The sequence below is a fragment of the Cryphonectria parasitica genome, assembly GCF_011745365.1.
Source record: "Cryphonectria parasitica EP155 unplaced genomic scaffold M406scaffold_1, whole genome shotgun sequence".
Classification (NCBI taxonomy): Eukaryota; Fungi; Ascomycota; class Sordariomycetes; order Diaporthales; family Cryphonectriaceae; genus Cryphonectria; species Cryphonectria parasitica.
In genome coordinates this window covers 2,794,932-2,807,543 of record NW_024468909.1, presented here as the reverse complement: position 1 = coordinate 2,807,543, position 12,612 = coordinate 2,794,932, and the positions used below count along the sequence as shown (strand labels likewise).

The 12,612-nt window shown below is 52.0% G+C and overlaps 3 protein-coding genes across 3 annotated transcripts; 2 read left to right on the top strand and 1 right to left on the bottom strand.

Annotated features, from left to right (window-relative positions):
• Window positions 1-51: 51 nt before the first annotated feature.
• Window positions 52-3,415, bottom strand: M406DRAFT_271293 (uncharacterized protein). The gene is made up of 5 exons (XM_040918110.1): window positions 3,199-3,415; window positions 1,511-3,078; window positions 1,073-1,405; window positions 610-987; window positions 52-515 (listed from the first exon to the last, which is right to left on the bottom strand). The coding sequence occupies exons 1-5, from the start codon at window positions 3,344-3,346 to the stop codon at window positions 345-347; spliced, it is 2,598 nt and encodes an 865-aa protein (XP_040781163.1). The 5' UTR covers window positions 3,347-3,415; the 3' UTR covers window positions 52-344.
• A 1,818-nt stretch (window positions 3,416-5,233) lies between these two features.
• Window positions 5,234-8,684, top strand: M406DRAFT_87010 (uncharacterized protein; the record flags this gene model as incomplete). The annotated part of the gene is made up of 2 exons (XM_040926097.1): window positions 5,234-6,442; window positions 6,515-8,684. 2 exons carry the CDS (start codon window positions 5,234-5,236, stop codon window positions 8,546-8,548), a joined length of 3,243 nt encoding a protein of 1,080 aa, XP_040781162.1. The 3' UTR covers window positions 8,549-8,684.
• A 1,997-nt stretch (window positions 8,685-10,681) lies between these two features.
• M406DRAFT_234132 (uncharacterized protein) lies at window positions 10,682-11,085 on the top strand (the record flags this gene model as incomplete). The annotated part of the gene is made up of 2 exons (XM_040915966.1): window positions 10,682-10,717; window positions 10,783-11,085. Coding segments are annotated over 2 exons (339 nt in total), but the record flags the coding sequence as incomplete, so codon positions are not given.
• Window positions 11,086-12,612: the final 1,527 nt, after the last annotated feature.

Below are 12,612 nucleotides of genomic sequence, written 5' to 3'. Positions count from 1 at the left end.
CTCTTGATGTGTAGACCAGATCCGCCGCCCATGTTCAATGTTTTTTTCTTTACTAAAATTCATTTATCTTTTGCTGACCAGCTAAGACCTGTGTTGACCAGCCAACTACCTGCTTCGCTGAATGTGAAAGCATAGATGGTAAATAGAAAGATCCAATCTAATCAAGACAAAAATGCTGCCGACCGCCCAACCTTATCCCAGGAGGCATGCAATGAGGAATCCAAAGAAAAAGAACAAAAGGAAAATGAGCCATGCAATACAAACAGACATAAAGTAAACAGACATGGAAATGAAGCACACAACCCACCACTCTGGCTTGTGAGATTGCTCTCTGCCGACATCTTCTACGAGGCCTCTTCATGCTCCAACTCCCTCATGTACTTGACAAACGTCTTCTTGTGCGTCATGCCGGCGTACTTGCCTTCACGGAGGACGCAAATGTACCGCAGACCAAGTTTCACAAAGCATTCGTAGACGAGGTCCATGGACGAGTGTATATCGAGGGCCACGGGTGCCTGTGTTCAGACGGGTTAGAGACCGCACGATCAAAACATTCCTTTTTTACAATGCAGCCAAGACAAGGGAGTGAGTGAGAGTAGACTCTCTTACAGGGTCGATATATCTTGTAAAGTCGGTGGGGTCGACGTTCCCGTCATCCGAGTCATCGATGGATGGCACATTGGCCATCAGGCAGAGGTCCGAGCTCTCATCGGTGAGCTGGTCGAGCGCAAACTCCAGATCAGGTGCCGGAATCAGGCCCACCAGGATCCCGTCCCGCAGAATAGGAAGGCCACCATCGATCTCGCCCGCCGCATGGAGCCGCTCGAGCTTCCGCCGGAGGCTCGCCGCTGAAACCAGTGGGGAGTGCGTGATGTCGATCACCCTCTCGCGCCGCACACGAGGCACAATGTCTGCCAGATCAGATGTGAAGATGGGCTTGTGCTTGTTGTTGAGGAAGGGATACGAATTCAGCTCCGTCAAGAGATCCTGGTGCATCAGGTCAGTCAATGCTGCATCATCCATCATTCCCTTTGTGCTTTTGGTCTTTCTTTCTCTCAGTTCTAGTACTCACATAAATGCTGACTGGCTCGATAAAGTCCGACGTCCACTTGGCCACGAGGATAGCCAGAGAGAATGGGAGCACATAGTCGAGACTGCCCGTGAGCTCAAACAGGATGACTGCCAAGGTGAGGGATAATCGGGTCACACCACACATGGTAGAGCCGGCTGCAATCAGCGCATACACGCCAGGCTGGATACATGTGGCCTCTCCTATCCTGGAGCAGCGATCCCACACAGGCCACTCGTTGAAGGTGAAAACAAGCCACTGCACAGTGTGCCCGATCAGCCGGCCCACGAGACCGCCTACCACCATGGACGGAACGTAGATACCGGCAGGAACTTTCTGTGAGACGGAGTGTCAGATCAATTTCTTTCTCTCTCCCCCTGATCCCCAAACAATGTACATATACAATATAGCACTAGAAAGATTTATGGGCTGGGAACTTACAATGCCAAAGGTGATGACTGTCAAGGCTCCCTTGATCAAGAAAGCGACCAGTAGATTCAGGAGGATTGGGGGGATGTCGTCCCGCGCCTCTGGACACAAGACAGCCTCGTCCATGCTCGTCTCGCTGGAATCGCAAGGAGCAGCGAGGTTGTACATGAGCTTTGCGACCGGCAGCTTGACCAGGCCGTTCCAGTACGACAACAAGCCGGTGGCCAGCGCGACCAAGATGACCTCAACCATCGGGTACTGCTTGATGGCCGGGATCTTCCTGAAGCTCTTGGCCCAGTAGCGCGAGGCCTTGATGAACAATGCACCCAGCGACCCGCCGACGAACCCGACGACGATGAAGCTGAAGAGCTCAAAGTACTCCCAATCAGTAGCGTAGTGCACCTGGAACATGACAATCTTGTGCGTGCCATAAGGGTTGAGGAACTTGAGGCTGAGCGCGGCAATGATGCAGCAAAAGAAGGTCCGGAAGAGCGTCTTTGCCGGGAAGAAATAAGCCACCTCCTCCAGGCCAAAGAGCACACCTCCGAGAGGGGCACCAAAGGCAACTGCGACACCGGCGGCTGCAGCGGCCGAAAGTACTTCTCGCCTCTTGCCATCGTTCCGGTCGTACTTCTCAAACAGTCGGCATGCAATGTTGCCAACACAAGTCGCAATGTGCACGTAGGGACCCTCCTTGCCGAGGCTGAGACCCGAGGCCACACTGAGCACCAGGCCCACGGACTTGATGACGAGGGTTTTCAAGCCCAAGAACCCGTGGAGAACGAAACCACTAAGAATAACGCGTACTTCAGCAACTCCACTACCAGCAGCGGAGTAGTAGATCATCGGTGGTGAGGAAGCATCAGCCTCAGCGGTCTGCTGTTGTTGTTGTTGCTGCTGCTGCTGTAATTGTTGTTGATGATGTTGTGGGGGGCTGGCCTCCCCATTCTCCTCCTGGGGATCGGTATCGGCAAAGATCACAGGTGGAGCTGCTAGGTTCTCGTCTAGTGTGCCCAGTCGGTATGCTGAAGGGACGACGGTCTTGGTCAGGAGCGTCAGGAGGCAGGCGACGATGGCGAGGGCATTCACCCCAAACACATAGACCACAAACTCCCTCCACTTGTCATCAAGGGGTAGCTGCTTGGTAACGTCGGACCAAGACACCCAGTCGGTGCAGTCGCCTAGAGGGCAACACCGCCTCTCGCTCAAATACCAGCCCTTGGCACAATAGCCATCCTTCCAGTCGAAAACGACCTGTTCGGTGACGTTGATGCAATAGGCTAGGACGGCGACGATGAAGCCGACCAGGGCCGAGAGGATCCAGCCTTGCGCACCGTCGAAAGCAAGATATAAGCGGCCCCAGAAGTCCTTCCGGCTCCTCAAGGCTTTGGCCCTGTAGGCATCGGCGATGCTGTCGTGGACCCAGTCGGTGGATGTAAATTGATCGTACCACACACGGTCGTCGGGAACAATGGATCCCTTGGACTCGGTCAGGGAATCTTGGTGTTGAGAGAGTGCCTGTATTAACCGCGAGCTCCAGGACTCTCCTCGGAAGTGGTGTTTGGTCGAGGGGTTGCTGCCTATAGAGTTGAAAGCACGACGAGGTTAGCCACAGGACCTCTCAACATACAGAACATGAACTTGGGCTGGAGGCATGGGGACCGGGCTCGGGATCGGGAGCGGGGTGCAGGAAGGCGAACCTAGGAAGCTGTGGGACGCAGACAGTGGCAGGCGTGGCGTGCGAGGCGACTGGACCTCGCTCGAGATCCTGACACGAGGCCGAGAGGCGCCGAGCAACGAGGTCCTCTCATTTGGTTCCTCTGTCATGGAACCTCTCCTGCTGTGCATGCGCGATGCAGGGCGAGAGCGCCTCCTGTGCGACACGGGCGAGGCCGGTGGCACAAGACGCGTCCGTTCATCATAGCCACCATCACCGCTTTGCTGGCTGCTCAGGCGGCTGTTGTCCATGGCGGGGTCGCGAGGTCATCGAGGATGGAGGAGGGTCGAGTGGTTATCGTGCAGCGTCTACCGGGGGCCGAGAGAACTGTAGGGATAAGAAAGTATGGCCTCCCTTCCTGGCGTTACCGACAAAGGGATTGTCTGAGGACTCAAGACATTTCTCTTATGCCGTTAGTAAGGACATCGGATGTCGAGCTGGGTGGTTGATAGGTTTATAGAGGGTGGTTACGGGTCGTAGAGACGAGCCGGAGTATGCAGGTTGGAGGAGCAGGAGTAGGACGGGTGGGTCCAACGTTTAGGCCGGGCCGGGGCTCTCGGTCGCATGTTGTGGCCTATTTTAATCAACCTGGGAAAGCTTGAGGGAGGGGGCCCAACAGCCAAAGGATGACTCGAAGGACAGATGGAAGGATGCCTTGGATGGGTTGTGACTTGAGGGCGAAGGACGGCTGGGGATCATGAAGCTTCTCACCTGTTGCAAGGTATGTCATTCAGGTCTGTTCAGGTTGTGTTCAGGCCCTGTTCAGGCCTTGTGCTGCAGGGTATTCCAAGGATGCTAGCATACATACCTAAGTACAGAGTACTTGATTCCACCCAAGCATGGGGTCGATTCTCAACGCTGCTACCACCGCCCGTGGGTCGCTACCGCCATAGGGCTACCATAGTACCATGTACAATTACTGGATACGGTTGTACCATAGTACATCCATGCTGTCACACATGCTTTGTAATAGTATTACAGAATAAAGGGAAGAAGCCAGCAATCTCGCCTATATACAATACCTTTTTTTACTCGAGACCAAAGAGCACACACGGCCTGCCTGTCTGTCCAATTTCTACATGGGACGGATGAGATGGAAATGACAGAGGGGCATTGTGACATATCCAAGAACACATGGCCCCATCATGCTATCGTGGCTATGCCCAATGAAGTCATAACGGGCCACCCAGTATCACCTGCCAAAGTCCGCCATTGGGTAGTCACTCGCCACCATGCTGAGCTCAGTTTAGTCCCTCAGGACCCTTAAAACATGCGATCCACGCGATCGACCTTGTTGGTCCAGCCAGAGAGACGCGCTATGCGGCACATATATATTTGACAGACTTAGTGTGTAATGGCAACAAAAGTGTGTTTTCCGCGTGATCGAGCTTCTCTGGTGTGTGTTTAAGCCTACTGTCTTGGCCACACCCCCTTTATCATTGATCGACGGGGCACTATGTTGTGGCTCGTGAATATGATACTGTATAGTATAGAAAATATTCAATACATTGTAGCTTATGAAAAATCATTAAACAGAGGAAATAAAACAAAAAGACGAATCGAAACAGGGGTCAGCTGGTCTTAGTCATCTCAGCCTCACAGGGTTCGGGTTTTTGGATTTCATTGAGCATCTATCAGTGCTGCTCCAAGCTTACCCACCCAGGGTCACCAATGTTCCTGCCTTGATTGTCATTACCGCCTGAAGATCATGACTAGCTGTTAATCTCTTCAATTGCTTCAATTTACTTCAGCGAATCCAAAAGAACATGCTGCCACAGCCTTCTCACTCTTTATGCTGCCGACTTTGAGCTCCCTGGTCCGGCGACCTGCCGAGATTGTGTCTGAAATTGGGTGCTTGCGCCGGAACGTTCGCCTCAGGAGAAGACAGGTAGGACCAAGCTACGAATCTCTATGATCGACAGATCAAGAGCCAGTGATCTTGAAGGCGGCTTTTTTTCTACCAGTCTCATCCAGCATCCAGGGCAGCCAACCAGACCTTACCCTTGGAAAGACACGACATGGACAGTAAGAAGCCAGCCGTGCCAAGGTTTGCCTCCTTCAAACCAAAAGCCGAGGTTTCCACCGAGTCAACCTCGCGATCCGATGATCAGAGGAACTACGACAGAAAGGGAGATGATGGCCATGCAGAGCGCCCTGGACTTGGCACTCACTGCAAGAACCACTCCAAACCCCACTCTCACCATACTCGTCATGATCGCTGGCGCTCTGGCAGTCCCGACCGGCGACCGCCTCGCCAGATAGCAGCACCTGCAGAGGATCCTCTCTACGTTGTCGACAAGAGGGGAGACCCATTGATTGTGCGTTATGGATCCAATGATCGGTCCAAGGTTCCTGCGTACCGCCGGTCTGGCTCGGGCAGGGTGCTAGGTGGCCAAGGTCGTCTCCGGCTCACCCACGATGGCTCCAAGGAGATATTCAGCCTTGGCGACAGGCTGGGGGAGGGAATGTCTGCCTTTCGTGACAGAGCGCTGTTGTCCAGAGCTTCTCGAAAGAAGACACAAGTCTTCAGGCTGCGTCCAGGCTCGGACCAGGAGCAGCCACAAATTTCCCAAGACGAAGTCGATTTCATCCCGCTTTCTGGGCAGCATCACCACCACTCTCCAGAACCTAAAGAGGATATCTATGCCATTTCAGGAGATGAGGATCCCAACTACCGGTCTATCAAGGGAAAGGCAAAGCCTCGCGACTTTGTGGACAGTGACCTGGAGTCTGCAGACACTTCGGACTCTGAGGCCGCTGGGGACCTCGACTCGTCACATCCGGTCAGGCACAGATCCATCGAGCTGTCACGTCGGGTCAAGGAGCATCCAGAGGACATCGAGGCATGGCTTGAGCTCGTTGACATACAGGGGGACCTGCTCAGCCTCAATGCGGACGCGCGCCAAGACATGGCAGACGACGAGGTCAAAGGCCTGGCAAGTATGAAGGTTGCATTGCTCGAGGAGGCCCTGCCTCACTTTAAGGACAAGCCGGACAGGGAGAGGTTGTTCCTGACGCTGATGCGAGAGGGTTCGCGAGTCTGGAGCAGCAAGGCGCTTGCCAAACGATGGGCCGAGGTGAACTTCAACGACTGCAGCTTCGCGTTGTGGAAAGCCCATCTGAACCACGAGCTGTCCAATATGGCCACCTTCGCATACGGTAGACTCAAGCAGATCCATGTCGAGCGGCTACGGCTTCTCACGCAACGGGTTTCCAGCACTGTTCTAGTGGCCTTGGGCTCCGACCATGGCAAGTCTTTGGAAGAAATTTGCCATTCGGACGCCGACATCTCGCATGAGCTTTTACGTCTTTGCGACGAGCTGGTCTACACTTTTCTCAGAACAACGTTCTTCATTCGCGACGCGGGTTACTCGGAGCTCGCAGTCGCCGCGTGGCAGGCCTTGCTGGAGCTTACGTTTGCCCATCCCGCGGAAGAGGGTGATACGAACCCTGCCGACGTGATGTCCTCTTTCCAGGACTTCTGGGAAAGCGAAGTTCCGCGGATCGGTGAGCAAGGAGCACAGGGCTGGCGCAAATTCGTCGAGGCAGAAGAGATGGCAGATCTGCCAGAGGGAAAGACAGACACGGTGGCACAGCCCCCAGAAACAAGAGACGTCTACAAGGCCTGGGCTGCCGTGGAGACACAGCGGAGTCGCAATGCAGCACTGCCCGCTAGGACGTTGGATGAGGGTACAGAAGACGATCCATTTCGGGTGGTGATGTTTGCTGACCTTGAGCCCTTATTACCTTGGCTTCCATCAGCTGTCGCCGATATAGCCCAATATAAGGCCTCTCTTCTGAATGCCTTTCTTCTATTCTGCCGGCTGCCTCTTCCATCTGACAGCACACGAGGAGGGCGGATCTACGATATGTCCCATGATCCGTTCTTCTACCACGACAGCAAAAATCTGAACAAAACAAACTCTAGCCCGCACGGTGACACTGAGGGTGGGAAAAAGCAGCCGCCAAGGTTTACGGATCCGGGACAGAAATTTGCAGCATCTGCCGATACCATCTTTTCAGGATCGGACTGGTTTCAGTTCTTTAGGAATGATACATCGGCCGAATCTGACCTGGCTCTTGCAGTTGCAATGCAGCTATCCACCGAATTTGGCTATGAGCCCATTGCAGAGTACAGCATGAGCTTAGCTCGCTCCAAGAAACCGGCTGCTGTCAGGAAAACCGCCAAAGCACTGTTGAAAAAATGGCCCAATAATACGTTGCTCTACAACGCTTATGCTGTTGCAGAATGGCGGAATGGGAATTCAGATGTCGCAAGAAGCGTTCTGAGCTCTGCCACAGCTCAGAATCTCCCCAACAAGGAGCGCTTGTGGGCCACGTGGGCCTGGTTAGAATTCGAAGGGGGAGACATGCAGACTGCCCTAGCTCGTTGTATCGCCGCGAGCCAAAGTGATCAGCCGAGCGGTGTGGACACTGTCGCAACATACAGCCAGCTAATGAAGGCAAAACAAACTCTATCAACTCGCCACGGATTCCTCCTTTCGTCAGGGAACATCCAACAGGCGGCGCTGTTCGCGGAGATTGCCTCACTGTTGGAGTATACTGCGCCCTTCGCCGGCTCGACGGCAGCCACTGCATCTCGGCAGGGAGACATACAAACGGCCATGACCAGCATTCATGTTTTCACATCCGAGGCCGCTGCTCGAGGTCACGGTAGCTCCATCCATGTTGAGCGGTACCTGCAATTCGCAGCGCATCTCCTCTACCTCCACGCCATCCGAGGCGCCTTCCAGCCAAGGTACCTCCGCAACCAGACAGAGAAGTTCATCACCCTCTTCCCCACCAACACCATCTTCCTCTCACTCTTCGCTTGGGCCGACACCAGCATCCTCATAAACGACCCGGTCCGCACGCTCCTGCACACGCACGTTTTGACCAAAACCAACGACCACATCTCCGGCCGCCTCTTCGCCATCGGGCACGAGATGCACGTCGGAAGCGTCCACTCCGTCCGCACAGCCTTTGAGCGCTCTCTCGACAGCGACGCGTGCAGGAGCAACGTGGGCCTGTGGCTGAGCTACGTACGGTTTTGCGCGAGGCACAAGAAGGAGCTCGGGGGCGGCGGCAGCAGCAGCAGCAGTAATGATAGCAACAGCGCCAAGGTTAAAGACGTGTTTTACAGGGCGCTAGGGGCGTGTCCGTGGTCCAAGTGGCTGGCTATGGAGGCCTTTACCACACTAGTGCGGGAGATGGAGAGCAGTGAGCTGCGGGCGGTGTGGAACACAATGGTGGCGAAGGGTATACGGGTTTGTGTGGACCTGGAGGAGTTTGGGGAGCAGTGGAGGAAGAGGGTAAGTGGTCATAACGGATGATGGTTACATGACGGTTGGTCACTTGACGAGCTATAATGTAAAAAGCACATTTGGCTTTCTTGCTATGATCAACGCTCTCCTTTTCCACAGGGAGATGAATAAAGTAAAAAGAAATAAATAAATCAAATTGAGCAAGACAAAGATGATTGATGGCAGAAACTGGCCAGACGGGGCGCTCTAGTCTCGGCCCCAAGGGAAGTCGTCTGCGGAGCATACACGCTGGCCAATCGCGTGTTACACTTTGCCCCTGTGCTAACCCCACATGTAATGAATAAAATGCAGTGAGACTACCTACCACTCATGGATCCAAGACGAGCCTTGGATTGCTGGTTGGAAGACGATGGATTGAATTAGTGAGATCTGTTTATGAGCTTTGCACAAGATGCTATCTAGCTTTATGCAACCCAATGGTGAGTTTGCACGTGGAAGTAATGGTTTTTTTTCTTTTTCTAGCCAGTGGACAAGCGAGCCTGTTGGATTTGTCTTTGATGTTCTGCATCTCTGATGCCACCACTGCCTCCCAGATTGATCTTCTTAACCTCTTCTTGTATTCTTTGTAGATATTCGCAGGTTGGAGCATTCTCTTGGGTGATGTGATGTCATTCTGCAGGGCTGGTTGTCATGGCAGTGTTTTGGAGATGATCATGGGTGGCGAGAGAGCTCGATCAATAACGCAAGGTAAATCAAGGGGGTCGTGTGACAGATCTGCCAGCTGTGATCTTATTATGGAGAGAAACTGACAATATTTACTTAAATACTACTAAATGTATGGATGCCAAAAGCTGTGAGAAGGGTAAGTGGGATAGGAAAGAGTGCCATCAACAAGGGCATACTAGGATAATTGCAATAATCAATATTGGTCAATTCGACCTCCAAAGAGCCTTCTCGAAGGTGGACTAACCAGAAATCAAGAAAACCACAGAAGATCCTTCCACAGCTGGTCAAGGAAGGATCAAATACTGTCTGACCCCCCCTTGCCAGACACCCGTACCCGCCGGACAGCTAATTTCCGACAGCGCCATACAAATACCAACATCCTCACTTACATATTATTTCCTCAATATTGAAGCTATTCAGAAACTGTTTTGATAGATAGATAGCCCTTTAATTGACGAATCTATTGATATACTTATATCTATGCCTGGACGCCTTATGACGCAATTCTGGCAATGCCGGAAGCTAATATCTGTTCCTTCCTGTCTTCATATCCATGATCCTTTTCCTTCAACAATCTTCTACCTCAAGCAAGCCACAATGCCTTCCCACGCCTGGAATGAGGAGAATATGGCTGATGCCCTCTTCGATATTATAGATAACCATTTATCTTTACGAAAATCAGCCAAGAAACACGGAATCGCCCCCCAAACGCTGTCAGATCGGCTGCATGCAGGGTCCTCAGTTCAAGAAGCAAAGCAACCTCAACAACGCCTTTCTACTACTGAGGAAAAGAAGATATCGAGATGAATCATCAAGCAGGAGAGCCTAGGATATGCTCCATCAGCTTCTGCTGTGCGTGGTGTTGTAGGAGCCCTCCTCAAGCAGAAGGGAGATCTCAATGCCCTTGGCCGCAAATGGATAGAGGGCTTCAAGAAGAGAAATCCTCAAATTCGCCATAAAATAGGCACTCGCCAGGAAGCCACCAGATACGATGCCTTCACCCCGAAAGCTGTTAACTAGTATTTCGACATTCGCGAGAAGGAATATGGGTGGATCGAGCCACAGCTTACAGTGAATGTGGATGAGGGTGGCATTATGACTGGATATGGTAAATTTCTATGGAATCCTCATCTCAGAGCTCCTGAACTGATACTTTTGATAGGCCTGAACTCGCTGGTCCTTGGATCCTCTGAAAAAAAGAAGGCATTCCTCAAAAGCAGCCAGGACAGAAGCTGGGTTACTCTCATTGAAAGCTGTACAGCCACAGGCCAGCTTCTCGACCCAGGCATCATCTTCAAGGGCAAAGATCTTCAAAAACAGTGGTTTTCTGAAGACATGGAGCAGTCTGTGCCAACCTGGCGCGTGATTACCGGTCAAAACGGCTGGACAAGCAATGAAATCGCGGTAGCGTGGCTTGAGGATCTTTTCCTCCTTCAGATGAATAATCTCCGTGAGAATGATATATCTCGGGCTATCCTCCTCATCCTAGATGGCCATAATAGCCATACATCAGTAAGTTAAGATCTTTTGAAGCTCAAGGTGGTATTTCTCGAGGATAATGTGCTGATATAAAACAGCCGGAGTTCATAGCTTCTTGCTACTTGAATAACGTTTTCCTTTGCTTTCTCCCCGCACACACCTCCCACAGCCTCCAGCCACTAGATAACGGCATATTTGCTGTACTGAAAGCAGCCTATCGGAAAGAACTTCAAAAGTTGCAAGATCTCACAGACTCAGCCCCTGTTAACAAGATCAACTTTCTACGGTGTCTCATCACAGCCAGGGCAGCAATCACTCCTAAAGTAGTAAAAGGAGGATGGAGACATAGTGGCAACTATCCAATTAATCGCCATAAAGCCCTATCTCATGAGGAAATCCAGGAGGATAAGCAAAAACGAGGAGCAGATGAGTTGGAGGAGGACGAGGAGAATGAGCCCATTTCCCATGAGTTTATTACTGCTATAGGCCGAGACCGAAGCTACAACGAACGCAGCAAGTTGAGGAGGATCGCAAATCACCTTGAAGACCTCCAAGCTGAGGTTATCTTGCTCCGACAGCGAAATGCCTCCCTTAAGGCTCAGAACGAGGCCATTTCGAAGACCCGAAAGCGCAAGAAGATCCCCAATCCTAACAAACGCTTTATGACTATTTCAGAGGCACTTTCGGCTGGAGAAGAGGCCAACACAGCCCAGGAAGAGGATGGTTTGCCTGCTGAGGATATTGTGGAGGTTCAAGACGAGGTTGACGAGGAGGACTCTGAGGACGATAATGCAGACATTCCACGTAAGGATTCACCACCAATTCGTCGATCTTCTGGGCGGACTAGCCGTATGCCAACTAGATATTTGGAATGAGGAAATTTAGATCATTTCGATGATATATTTATTATTATTATACGATTTGAAGTGAATTATTTCTATATACTTGAAAAGGTGGCAATTGTGTGGGCCATTTCGCATTTTAGTGTCCAGCGGGTACGGGTGTCCGGCAAGGGGGGGTCAGACAGTACTTGTGAAGTACATTGTGTATGACTGACAGAGCCCCAAACATCAGTGCTCGTCTCTTCCACCCAGAGGGTAAACCGTGTCACCTAAGCTGTCCCCCAGGAACCTCACCCACAGACTTCAGACGATTATGCATCGACCAATTTCCAAAGAAAAACTAATCATTCAAGGTGAGGTGAAGGTGAGAACCAAAGGCGGTCAACAGCGTGGGCACCTGGCCCGTGCACCTATGGCTATTACTATATAATACCTCTGGGTTTTGGCGCAGATTGATCTTTTTTTTGCATCTCTTTCGATATCATGGAGCCGAGGGTTCTTGGTGCTGGCACCACACTCTCGGTTCTACGCGAGACAAATATTACGCAGAGATCAATCTCGGCATCAAGACATGTGCTGTAGCCAGAGGGTTGGCGTGTGAAGGTTGGTCTTCCCACCTCCAAAATCATCAACATAATTGTTGTTGTTGTCCTCATCAACCTCATCCTCATCGCCCTTGCCCCCAAATCTACACCCCCCCCCCCCACCACCACATCACCCTTCATCTACAACACACAAATCCTATGCTAACTCACTCATCACATTCCAGTGCTGGGACCTGTGCCTTGCCACCAGCCACCCCATTGATGACCTCTGCAGGCTTCAGGGGTCTCTGCTGATCGAGAGCAGAGCTCTTGAGAAGATGCAGGATGGGGGAACCGCCATGAGGGAGATGCACAAAATAAACCAGGCGCTGGTTCGCTTGAATGTGTCTTCCTCATGGCGCTGGCTGGCTGTGGCAAGAATCCCAAGCACAGCGCATATGACCCAAGACACAAGGCGCAGATAATTGACTGCAGCCAAATATTGTCGATCGCATGCTCCAGCTAAAATGTGGAAACCTGGTAGGCGACTTCTCACACCACC